General features: G+C 39.0%; 2 protein-coding genes across 3 annotated transcripts in view; one reads left to right on the top strand and one right to left on the bottom strand.

The window, feature by feature from the left end:
- The first annotated feature begins 592 nt into the window (after positions 1–592).
- tmem175 (transmembrane protein 175) lies at positions 593–9,152 on the top strand. Its single transcript, XM_029439779.1, has 10 exons — positions 593–937; positions 2,415–2,456; positions 2,641–2,738; positions 3,120–3,171; positions 3,455–3,490; positions 3,601–3,684; positions 3,901–4,065; positions 5,047–5,125; positions 5,286–5,421; positions 5,692–9,152. Exons 1-10 carry the CDS (start codon positions 734–736, stop codon positions 6,371–6,373), a joined length of 1,578 nt encoding a protein of 525 aa, XP_029295639.1. The 5' UTR covers positions 593–733; the 3' UTR covers positions 6,374–9,152.
- A 1,769-nt stretch (positions 9,153–10,921) lies between these two features.
- cds1 (CDP-diacylglycerol synthase (phosphatidate cytidylyltransferase) 1) overlaps positions 10,922–13,202 on the bottom strand; it is a 34,024-nt gene continuing 31,743 nt past the window's right edge. For both annotated transcript variants that reach the window (XM_029439732.1, XM_029439731.1), the window contains one exon: positions 10,922–12,902. In XM_029439732.1, the coding sequence (XP_029295592.1) occupies positions 12,764–12,902 (139 nt within the window). In that variant the 3' untranslated portion in view covers positions 10,922–12,763. The remainder of the gene's footprint in view (positions 12,903–13,202) is intronic.

Below are 13,202 nucleotides of genomic sequence, written 5' to 3'. Positions count from 1 at the left end.
TTAAGTTTTACCTTTAAACTTGCAATATTTACTGCCTTCCCCATCTGGACCCACACTAGCAGAGGATTGTTGTATTATTGGATTATTTCCCCTCAGTCTTCCTCTAAATATACACAAATGGCACAATAATATTGCCCATAATTCACCATTTTTCCATGAGCAACAGTAACTGTAAGGAACATTAACGCACCATAAAGTCAGTTGTTTGGAGAGAGAACAGAAACACTTTTCATGAGGCAGATCATCTTAATGCCGAGTAATTACTACATCGGCTCTACTGGATATTTGATCAATTTAGTTGATCTTTTTACGACCCTATTTCTTTGCTAACCAGAAGAACTAGAAACCAAAAACATATTTTAAAAGTCTGTGTGTGATTTACTTTTCTTTTAAATATCATCCAGACACGCCCGACAAAATGTGGCCATGGCCCCCAGAGGCTTATCGTTGTCAGACAACAAGACTCTACAAGGCACCTTTAAAATACACACAATGTGTAACACCAGAGTACAATAACAATCTCATAAACCAAGAGTCACACCAGCCAGTTTTTAACCACCGAGTGCGTACTCTTCCTTAATCAACGATCTTTGCTGCCAACAGGAAAACAACCCGGCTGCTGCTTCCGGTTTGCCCGCCCTCAGTCAGCTGTCGTTCAGTTGTTTGCAAACAGTTCCGTCCACCTGGTCCATGGTCCCCGCTGCGTCCTCTGCGGTCCTTTAGCTCCTCCACCATGGGGGAAAACGACGACAGCGAAATCATAGAGCACCATGTCGAGGAGGAGACGGAGAAGAAGGGCACGAGGAGCCGCGCAGCCTCCTCCTCGTTCCTGGAGAGCGTCACTCCATCCGACAGAGAGGGCCACAGCGGCACCCAGTCCTCCCACAGACTGCTGGCCTACAGCGATGCTCTCATCTCCATCATCGCCACCGTCATGGTAAGACAGCGGGCTTTACATGTGAATAACGACATGTTGCGACACTATTAACCAAGGTGCAAGGTGCTGATGGGAGCAGTGGGCAGGGATGAATCACACTATTCCCCGAGTTTAGTAAATAACTTACACAATAAATGGTGAAACATACATATTATCATTTTACTACTCATTAATACTTCTGTTCAAATACATTTCACACTAAAACATTCATGTGTTGGTTATCTTGCACGTTTGTCTTGTATCTTAAAAGACACATGCTAAACTAATCATATACAAAACATTGTAATAGTTAAAAGTACCAGGAGTAGGCTGAGTAGTTTTTAAATTGCTGACATACTAATACATCAGTGATACTAATCTAGTAATAATATCATATACTGGATGATAATATAGCACTCCAGATGGGCCATTTTGTCTGTACTTTTATTTTTAAAATAATTATTTTTGATAATATTTATTTAGCTTGAGTGGAATTTTGAATGCAGGACTTTTACGTGTAATGCAGTTTATTTGCGGTGTAGTATTGCTACATGTACTTAAGCAATTTCTCTATATGCCTTTTCCACCACTGAATTTGAATTGGAGAACATATGGGAGAGGTTTGGCATAAAATATGCAGAGTATACAATGGTAGTTAGACATTTTATGGAGCCAGTAGGGCTGATACTTGCTCACTTTTCCAGCTATAAAGTGATTATTGCATGCAGTGCCATGCAGAGTAAGTTAAACTTTAATTATAACTAAGATCAAGATATCTTCTTTGTTTTTACAAGATTAACACAAGATGAGCAAATCAGACAAAATAATCATCACACAGAGACAACAAGTGGTAATCAGGAAGGACAGATAACCTGCACAAACGTGTGCTACAAGTATCTGACCCGAGTGTACACAAGCACAAGTCCATAATACGGTAGAATTGCTTCGGCAGGGCCGCAGGTAACACACATTTCTGTCTACCAAATGGGAACAAAAGGCACAGAGACATCACACATGTTAATTACGACTGTTAACATCCGTCTGCTAATTGCCTGACAATGGTCACAGTGGCGCCTACTGTCTGTCAAATGCCAGCAGACAGAGACATCAGACGTGTTTCTTACACCTGTGATAAATACTGAAGACTATATGATACATTTCCACGACAGCTCTAACGTCACTTAGCAACTCAGACAGCATAAACAGGTACGCTGACGACTATGTATACAACCGGTACGTTCTTTTAACTCACAGTGGTGAGTCTACAGGGAGGTTACTGTGTGTATAGTTAGCATTCATTACACTCCACTTGATATACTTTTACTTTTTCAGATTTGAGGTTGAAATGAGCCATGATAATATTCATAATATGGTCTTTCCATGCAGAGAACAGACTTACTGGTCAGGTGGAAATCAGATGTCTCTACAGATGTTTAGTATCTTGTCCCTTTCTGTGAACATTTGATATTTCTCCTGATGCAGCTTCCTCTATTTACAGATATTACCTGTTGCCCATACAAAGATGGAAGATAATGAGGAGGTAAGATGTGTAATAGCATATGTCATGATTGTCTTCCTGAAATATAAACACCTTAGAATGAGGATTATTCAGTGGTAGCGTGGTGATACTGTTCTATAAGCCTTTGTAGTCATAACGTAGAAATGTTCTCAAAGGATGTTAAAATAGGCGACATGTTATAAATCTGTGTGTGTCTGCTCTGCAGGAGTTGAGGCAGAGTGTTCAGCTTCTGCTGACAACAAAGATTGGTGTTTATTTAATGACGTTCCTGATTGTGACGGTTGCATGGTCTGCTCATATCAGGTGAGTTATTATTATTATTATTATTATTATTATTGGGTGGTGATGGCCTAGTGGTCTAGTGGTACGCCTTCCAAACAAAACACTAGAAGGTCAGGAGCTGCCACCATGGTGCCCCTGAGCAAGATACTTAACCCTGAGTTGCTCCAGGGAGACTGTCCCTGTAGTTAGTTCAATGTAAGTCGCTCTGGATAAGAGCGTCTGCTAAATGACCTGTAATGTAATTATTATTATTATTATTATTATTATTATTATTATTATTATTATTATTATTATTATTATTATTATTATTATTATTATTATTAGTGGTAGTAGTAGTAGAATAACAGCAGTTTTAAGGTTTATAATGTATCACTTGCTTATTCTTTGTGTTGGATTTCACAGGTTATTTCAAGTCATTGTACGCATTGATGATTGCCTTGCACTGCTAAACCTCGTAAGTACACTATCAGTACTTTTGTTTGGATTATATGACATGCAACAACAAGAAAGAAAGATTTCTGAGATCTGCACATGCACTTAGACACACATTAATGCGTGTTGCATGAATGAGTGCATGCTGGTCACTGATTTACAGCACATTGTAATTAATACTCAACAGAATAGTGATAATCTGTTAGTCCTGTTATACTTTAAAAGTGTTGTACTTGTGACCAGAACTTGTTTTGAGTGCGTTTCCTTCTTTCTAATGTGAAGTTCTGCTTTCGGTTTTCTTTCAGGCCTGCATGATGTTGATAACCTTTCTACCGTACACAGTGAGTATGAGTCACTGCTAAATGGCAGCTGAATCAATCACACTGTTTGCACAAATACATGTGGATGTCATTAAAGCTCTGTAACGTTACAGCGTGTCGTATCTTTGCAGTTCTCTCTGATGGCGACCTTCCCTGAGAACATCCTCGGGATTTTACTCTTTTGTAGTTGTGTGATGGTGATGGGCGTCATACAGGTGAGCCAATTTACGTGTTGTGGTTCAGTCCACCAACTTTACATACGGATGTCTTTAGTGACCCTGACTAGTCAACACTACATATATATATATATATATATATATATACACATATACATACACATATACATACACAGATGATTGCTGCGTCATCATTGTTTCTTTTCTAGTGGAACTACTGAAGTTATCACATAACCCCACATTATGTTTCCCTAGTCGGTGATTGTGTTGTACGCCTTCAGCCGTCCCTTCCTGCTGAACGAGCAGATCCAGATCTCCGAGAACCAAACCTTCTACAAACACCACATCCTCAAAGTCATCATGCGGGTTCCCCTCATGTGCTTCTTCGCCAGCATCTTCTCCTTCATCTTCTTCCAGATGGTAGGTGCCACTGTTTAAAGTGGAAACGGATATCTTTTCAACTTTTCCCCCTCTAGCGTTTCCAAGTGTTATTATTGTTGGTGCACTTTCCTCAGAGCTACCAACAACACAGGACACACTGCATTTGTTTCCAAACAAACTGCTAAACTGCTAGATGGTGATAACATACTTTATGTCCGGTGATTTTTCATATGAATAAGAAGAACGATCTACTTGTTCATATATCGTTAGTAACAATAAGTACTGATCTAACTTAGTAGAAATATTTTCTCCCTCTTTACCTCCTCCGTCGACAAGCCTCTTTTGACGGATAAAGTTTCCACAGTTAACATTACTCGGGTTATTCTGCTTCCTTTGGATAGTTACTCTAAGCTATGTTGTTGAGTTGCCTCTTTGTGAAATGCTCTCTGGTAGGCAGTGATGCTGTGTTTACCTAGGGCTTTTATTGTGAAAGGGGGATCGCAACCCGGCGGCACACAGAATCGCATCCTGGAAGCGAGCGAGGTTTACAGGGAATCAATCTAAATGCGGATTGTGTCATTATTCTACAGCCATTACATTTAATTGATCATGATAAGTTAAAGCAAAATGTTATCTATTGCCACTTTAAAGATGCAACTTTTAACATTTGAACATCTGTAGAAGGTTAGAGATTGTCTGTTGTGGGGGATCTTTTCATCTTGTAATATGTTTTAGGTCTTTATTAAAGATTAGTTCTTTAGTTAATCACTAAATCTATTATTTAGCCCAGTGCAATACTTTGAAAAACATAGATAAATATTCCATTTACAACGATATAAAATGCAGAAAATCTTTACATTTAAGACGCTGGAACATGGACATTGCTTGATTGATGAATGACAATGAATTGATTATGAGTAATTGTTTCAGTACACATTTCCCTGTGAGACAGCAAGTCTTTCTGAACTGTTGCTGCTCTAAATCTCTTCTTTGTAGTGAGGTTTTCATTTTGTCTTTCAGTCTTACGTGCTGTTAGCAATCGTCATCTTCTTGCCGTACATCTCCCGCTCTCTGAAGTGGTGTCGCAGCAAAGCAATTGGTAAGCACTAGATTTTATTGTGAAAGGTACGAGAAACACAAGAAATATGAGCTTACCTCTGGCCAGATATACTTTAGGTGTGGATGTAGATGCATTTCAGAATGACTCCTGTCATGTGTATCACATTTCTATAAGATAAACCAAATCTTGTCCATTTCAGGTCCGGTGGAGGAGAGTTCAGACTCCATGTTGTTTTACACCTACCTGCCCGACGAGCCCCTCAGCAAGGACCGAGTGGAGGCTTTCAGCGATGGAGTTTATGCCATCGTAGCAACGCTTCTCATCCTGGACATATGGTGCGTTTCACTTTATTTTCTTGAATGAGTGGACATAGGACAAATGCAGGTTAGGCAGTGTTACAGACAGCTAAAACACATTTACTGTAGTCATGCACCAGTTTTACCTTCATTAGGTAAAGATATCTAACTTTTGTGGCTAGTGCCTTCATTCTTCAGTTGCATGTTCAACTGTACTCTCTGAAGTTTGTAGATAGTTTGTGATTAATAGTGTGATAAAAGAGTGCTGAAAAACCCCTTAACGTTTAGTCTCTTGTTCTTTTCCTTTAGCGAGGACAATGTTCCAGACCCGACTGTTGTAGAGAAGCAGTTTGGCGGGAGCCTGGTCGCAGCTCTGCAGGTCAACGGCCCAGAGTACCTAGCCTACTTTGGTTCCTTCGCCACCGTCGGCCTTCTCTGGTTTGTGCACCACTCCCTTTTCCTCCATGTCACCAAGACAACACGCTTCATGAGCCTGCTCAACACCTTCTCACTGGCGTTTGTCGGAGGTTTGCCTTTAGCCTACCAGCTAACACACGAATTCCCACGCAACTCTCGCAACGAACTGGAAGCCATTCAGATTAGCTGCGTGATCATTTTCTTCGCTGGTATATTTCAGCTCGCTATTTGGGTGTTCGCTCTTTATAATGAACAGCAAACTCTGCACCCTTATGTACGATACGGGGGACGCGAGCATGTGTTTATGCTAGCTAAGCTATCTCTGTACCCCTGCGTCGCTCTGGGGACGTTTTTCCTAACATGTATATTGAGTAAATTCAGCGCCTCGATTTTCCACCTGATGGAGATTACGGTGCCTTTTGCTTTTCTTGTGCTGAGGCTGTTGGTGCGTGTTGGGCTAGCATTGCTACGGCTCATTTTCTGTCCTGACAGGCCCGACCAGAGGGGTGTTGTAGAAGAGGAAGATGACGAGACAAGAGTGCCATTCAACGCTTTAGTTACCGAGCTAGCTTGAAGAGAAGTGGCCACAGATAATTAGGCTAACTGACAAACTGACGAGCTAATACACTCGGTCTCTGAAAGAGTTACTGTAGAGGATTGCATCGGGAATCATATGGAGAATAAGATTGTTCTCTTTTCAACATTTGAACTGGTTTTAATGTTGAGAAGAATATACTAATGCTATGTTAGATTAGCGAATAATCAACAATCATCTTCAAGCTCTCTAAAGCTCAGTTTGAAAAGACCCATAAGATGGTTTCCAACTTTGATTTTAAAGCTCACATGTCCGGAAGTAGCAAAAGATCAAACATGAGAATGGCTCATTTCTATTTTCAGGGAGTGCTTGAAGTCATATAAGCTAGCTCATGAGTCATGATTTAGCTGTTTATGGACTTCAATAGAACATAAAAAGCAGGTTTTTATAATTATAGTTTGGTTTCTGTGCCAAGTAAGATGAGCAGTCCGTCCAACTGGTTTGGTTTAAATTCAGCCTTTATTTCTTTTTTAAGCATGTTCAGACATGTCGCAGAAAACAAAACATAAGTATTTAAATACTTTGTGAATGACAAGGAAAGTTTGGTTTTCTCAAGTTCATCTACTTTCAGACTTAAACACTGTTAGCAAACAAGCTAACAGGGTTTAGGTCAGTAGTGTTTGCACTTTAAACATTGTCCAGCCATGAATGTGAATTTGCACTGTTTCTGATTCATATATTTGTTTGCAAAGCCCAGTGAAATGTCATCTCACCTTTTCAGTTATGTCTATGTATGTATGTCTTCTACTGTTATCTCTAACTAGGACGACTGTGCACTCAAATCACACCCAACACTGTATATTTAAAAGTAGAAAAAGGCCACACTGTGCATGGTTGTTGTAGATTTTACTTTTAGTTGTAATGATTTCAGGTTTTTTTATTTCAATCCTGTCTTTAAAAAATAATGTCAACCTAATGTTATTATATGATATTAACATTCAGAAAACTATTATTTAAATAGTTGTTTCTGGTAAATAGTCCTGAAGCCACTTCTCATGGCTGTGACGATGTGCTGTGCTATGATGTACAGTTACGTGTTCGATACCGATTTAGAAGGGACTTAAATCTGAGACGCACTTTAATGGAAACCTGTCAGGTGATGAGAAGTGCAACATACATCATATCGACAAGAGACTAAACAACACAGAGTTAAATGACTGACAACAACAAAGAAAAGTCCAGTTATCACTTTTTATGACTCAACTGGCTATGAATGTGGTGGACATGTCATGCTTTTTGGCATTTCTTATTCCGTTGGTGACTTAACAGCAGCTTTCAGATCCAAGATGCATTTAGAACAAAGTATGGTTTTATTTATTATCTCCGCCTCGTGTAGCCTCGGGGGGATTGTGTGAGTGTGTGTTGCAAATCTCGCATATAACTGAAGACATCAGCATAATATTTTGTGTGCTTATTTATGACTGTATTCTCAAGGACCTTTCGTGGTTGCGGTGATTCACAATCCACAAACCTATTTTACTGAGTGATCTATACCGTCACTGCCTCCTCGCGCCTCTTAACCGCTTGGTCGGCAACTGCTTCAGGAGCAAAAGTCATTTCCGACATTCGGGTTGGCTAAAAACAAGCCTTACGTAGTCTTTGTCATAGGGCTGGGTGATAATTGAATATCATAATTTATAATCGTGATGAAATCATGTCGAGATATCACGATACACAATTACATTGTCTATATAATTAGAAAACATGTCAAACCAACTCAAATGTTTCTGAATGACTGATTATGATCTGTATTTGTGCATGCATGTAAACAGTCAGTGTAAAGCTGGAAATATTTGTTTTTTAGATGCAAATTTACGTGAAATGGTTATGTTCATTTTGCACTATAGTTCTTAATAAATTAGGAAAATACTCAGAACATTTAGTCAACTATTTAATTCACACAGTAGACAAAGTAGGCTTTACTATGTAATCATTTCATGTATACAATTTATTTATTGGATTACCTGAAATGATGCTATATGTGATGTATATCATTATCGAGATGGAAGATGTTGGCCATATTGCCCAGCCCTACTTTGGCACGGTTAAATAAACCAGACATCCATGGAAAGGTTTGGTCTCAATTTGAATCGGTGCATCTTCAGATTAATTCCATACACGATGTGTTATGACGGCACGATACGAGATGAATACATCTCCGTTTAGGTTATCTTCACCACCATCATGACTGTAGGAGGGACAATTTAGTGAAATATAACTGTTTGTTTGGGAGAGGGAGAGACACCTGGCGGAGATCTGCGCTATAGTCTGCACTTTTCTAGTAAATTATTATTTGTATGTGATCTGAAATCAGCTTTGGTTGATTAGAATGGGAACAGTGTCAGTTCTATGATTTATATGAAGGAATCAATGCGTTGTTTGTTTGCCATTCATCATGACACTTTGCATCCAAACATAACTAATTACATTTTCCAGACCATATTTTCACAGTTCCAGTCAGAGTTGTAGTGACGTTTAGTGTTTCCATAGATGCCGAATCACCACTCCAAACTCATGACCTCTTTCTTGTTGTCTGTTGTTTGTGGGGCCACAGGAGTCCCTCTCCAAATATTAATTTGACAGGTTTCTGTTGTCAATGTTTAGTTGTCTGTTTTGTAAAAGCTACACGAGCGCAAACGCTGCATTTGCTTTTTCACACTGTGCAAAATGTTTTTTTTCTTCCTCAATGTCAAATCGAAAAATATCAAGCTTTGTTTTGTGAATAAATCTGAAGTTGTTCCTTCAATGTGGAAGTGCATTCTGTCTCGTCATTAGGAAACATAATGAACAAAATCTACAACATTTTAAAGAAAAACTTTATTCACCTCCAAACAGTAAACAGCTTCACAATATCCCTAACAAGATATCAATGTGGTTTGTACATGACTTTGTATTGCCCCTTTATTAACAGCACACTTCCTCGGTGTCATTTTTGATCTTATCCACTCAAAGCTATAGTTTCATCAGAAAACATTTCTGCTCAAAGCAAATCAAACAAAAATATTCACAAAAAGATAAATTAAAAAGACAAACAACCAAACAGCTGCAGTGCATAATTACCTGACATTTGGGTTACTAAAACTACCTTTATCTTTCCTACCTTTACATTTGTGTACCACAAGCGTTTTACCTTCATAACTTCAATACAATATAAATTAGTCCACACAAACGATCGATCTAATTTGAACTGCGACTGTAAATCTCGAGTGTGCCAATGGAATAATACACTTAATTATAATAATTAATTGTTGCATTTAAGCAACACTGCAAAGTAAATACATTTAAATATAAACTTTGTAATTGATTAAAAAAAATACTGTTTTTCTTTTATAGTTCAACTTCATTTGTTTTATAGAATAAATGTTTAAATGGATTTGCAAATTTCTTAAAATATTACTTTTGTCTTCTTACTAGAGCCAGCATTAGTCGATTTATTAATAACTATTTTATTATAGATTGTTTTTCTAGTAATTTATTTTCCAGTAATTTATCCATGAATAACGAAGATAAATTTAAGTGATTATTTAATGGAAACTAAAGAATAAAATGAATGAGTTAAAGTTTTTATTAATTTAAAACACACAAATAGTAATTAAATGAGACATACAATTATCAAAGTTTTTGAAATAGCATTAAAATGTAAACTTTGAAATCACTTTATAGTTTAATGCTTTGGCTTATTTACAGATTCATTCAGAGTTTAATTATTCTGTTGGCACACAAAGAAATACGAGAATAATTTGACCATCTTCCGTTTGTGTCGCGTTTTGGTCACATTGCTTTAGTGTCCGGATCTTCATGCTTTGCTTCATCTTGTTGGACAGTGAAGGTTGGACACAGAAAAGTCTGTGAAGCAGTAGTGTGTGTGTTTCACCGCAGTTAAGAGATTTATACAGTACAATACAGCTGGTCCCAAAAATACACCTAGCATCCCCATTCACTTCAAATGGGGAAAGCACCCTAAAATCTTCTACGGAGGAAAGCATGAACAAACTGACCAAATAAATTAGAACATCCTCCTCGTCCAACAACTGAAGGAAAAACACCCGTTGCACAAGCCACAGATGCAAATGTTAGCAGTCCGGTCTGCGACCCACTTCCAAACTCTCCTCGTTTTTTCATTTTGTTTTTAGAACAAAGAGGATGTCTGAAGGCGACAAACGTTTGGACCTGGGCCCTGGAGCTTCTTCAAAAAGGGATGAAATCAGTGTTAATCAGACAGTGCTTTGGTAAACATTTCTCTCTGAAAAAAAGTCTGGATTCAATCAGAGAATCTCATCGGCCCGTCTAGTGCCTCGTAGTATCGCGCTGATAATGCAGCGGCTCGTTCTGCGAGAAGTCAAGAATGCTACAGACTTCCTGTAGAATTCAATGATCCAACGCTCACTGTAGGGAATCAAACTGCAACTTGCATACGTTATTGCTAATAAAACCACTAATTAATTAATTAATTAATATATATATATATATATATATTAATTAATTAATTAATATATATATATATATATATATAGTTATCATTGATAACAAACTTATTACATTTGCAAACTACATTCAAAACTTAATAATTTAATGCTTAAGAAGACTTTAAAAGCAAGATTTTCTTTTAACAGTTTAACAAACATCGAGTCTGAGGAGGTGGGAACCTTCGGAGTAGTCAGATGCATTCACCCCCCTCACTGCTACAGTGCAACTAAAATCATTGGTTACATTGATAAAGGAAGCACAGCATTTCTTTTTAAAGGAATAATTTGCCATTTGGGAAATGAGATTTCTGTCAGATATAGAGAAGATCAATAACTCGCCCATGTTTGTGCATCTAGTGTTGATTCTAGAGCGAGCAGCCTCGCTCAGCATTAAAGACTGGAAGCAGGAAGAAAACGCTCGACTGCCTTTCTTTCAAAGTTACGACTTTAAATCTAAATTAAACGTTGACCCCACATAAACTAACTTCCACGATGGGATTGACAGAAGGTAGAAGTTATGACTGCAACAGTTTTAGTGAAGAATGGAGGAAAGGTGATTCCCAGAGTTCTATCATTCTTCTCTCCGATCCGGGATTTATCAATCTCAAGCAGGGCAGACGGGACAGGACAGGGATGCTAGCCTAGAAAATTCAATTGTTATGATCCATGTCAGCCGCATTGAGGAACTGGCGTCCGACTCCAATCTTTATACTATTTACCTCCGGCTGCAGACATGAGCGGTGTCGATCTTGCATTTCTCAGCAAGAATAAGCGTATTTTCCAAATGTCAAACTATTCCTTTAAATTCTTTTTGCAATCTCTGGTAAAGCTTCACCCAGTAAACCATAGATCAAATCTACATCCCTCATATAAATCTAATTTGTTCATGCTAAAAGCTACAAATGAGTCACATCTCTAGTTTTGCATATCAGATCTCATAGCTTAAAAAGTGTTTTTTCATTTCCCCAGCAGGTCACACAAGTAGTTCTAGTATGTATTAGGTATTTGTTTAGCTAAATATTTTCAGTATATTTATGTACAATACATTAACTTGAGTGCTGATGCTCTAGTTTCTGCGTTAACATGCCTACAGTCAATCTTTATTGACTTTATTTGTGCGAGTTATTTAGATTCAGACAGAAACCTAAAAGCTAAAAGTTCACGCTGTGGAAGAAGAGAATAAACATGGCTTAGTTTAGCAGTAGCCCAGACAGGACTTGCGTACATGCTACATGTTTTGTTATGCTGTGAGGTTAGGACCATTAAATGGAGCATAGTATATAAAACAGTGTCTACAGTATTCTGACAACCCTGCTGCATCACCACACCCAAACCCCAGAAAGACGAGTCTCAACAGTCTGTGTACTGTAGCTCAGGTCCGTGTGCCCAGCACCTTGGGCCCAGTTTATGCTGGTAAAAGCTTCTTAAATCCGTTTCTTCAGCTAAAGTCAGTGCAATATTTGCCGTCCACAGGGAAACTGCACATCCACCATCCACCTGCGCTGGGAAAGCCATGTGCTTTAGAGTTAGGTTTTGGTCGATAAGACATTTTATCTTCAGTCTGTACGTTTTGAGGATGGGGACTGCCTGTTGTAGTTTATGTGCCGGTCCAAGTGGAAAGCAACAAAGCTGCCTATTGTTTTGTTGTTGTTGGTGGTATTGTGTGCGTGGGGATTTTTTACTACGAGGTTATTCCACGTGGTCTGGAGAGTCACCTTGGAAGTCGAATGAAGAGTCGGCAGAATGACGATGGACGCTCGGAGAGAGGCCTGGGATCACACACACACACCATACAGCCATACCTAAGAGTGTGTGTGTCCGTGTGTGTGTGTGTACATGCTTACACAAACTTTCCAAACCATCACACATTCTCCAGTCGTCGCCCAGCGAAGCCGGCGGTCCTTTATTCAGCCTGGGCTGCAGCAGCTGAGGGGAGCATGCCCCTCTCTCTCAGGTGGGAGTGCAGAGTGTGGTAAATGCCGAGCTGCTGTACGGGCTGAAGCATCAGCAGCTGCTGTAGCACTTTGCTCGGGTTCGGCCCCCTGCAAGAAAGCAATTACATGTGACAACAATGGAAACAAGAGTGTAAAGAATCCCAAATCTGGACCTCATCTAAAACAGTTGAGCCAACAGGTTCTAAAAGTTGTCTTTGTTTGAAAAACAGCCTCCAAGACAACAAACCAGGAAATCCAACCGCAACTTTCTTCTGCTTTTTCTGCACCTTTAGGTCCCCGTGGAGACTCAGGTCACATGACAGACGAGCGTAGCTGAGCTAGCACAACGGCCATCGAGACTATCTGTTTAAGAGCTCGTCGATTAGTCGACTAGACTAGACTATTTTG

This window comes from Cottoperca gobio, chromosome 9 (genome assembly GCF_900634415.1).
Source record: "Cottoperca gobio chromosome 9, fCotGob3.1, whole genome shotgun sequence".
NCBI classification, from domain to species: Eukaryota; Metazoa; Chordata; class Actinopteri; order Perciformes; family Bovichtidae; genus Cottoperca; species Cottoperca gobio.
This window is presented reverse-complemented; position numbering and strand designations above follow the sequence as displayed.

Bases quoted from the DNA above. Each gene is read 5' to 3' on its own strand.
- tmem175 (XM_029439779.1), top strand. From the start codon at position 734: ATGGGGGAAAACGACGACAGCGAAATCATAGAGCACCATGTCGAGGAG. The intron at 2,457-2,640 runs GTAAGATGTGTA...TCTGCTCTGCAG, and splicing joins AGATGGAAGATAATGAGGAG to GAGTTGAGGCAGAGTGTTCA. The intron at 3,491-3,600 runs GTGAGTATGAGT...GTATCTTTGCAG, and splicing joins TAACCTTTCTACCGTACACA to TTCTCTCTGATGGCGACCTT.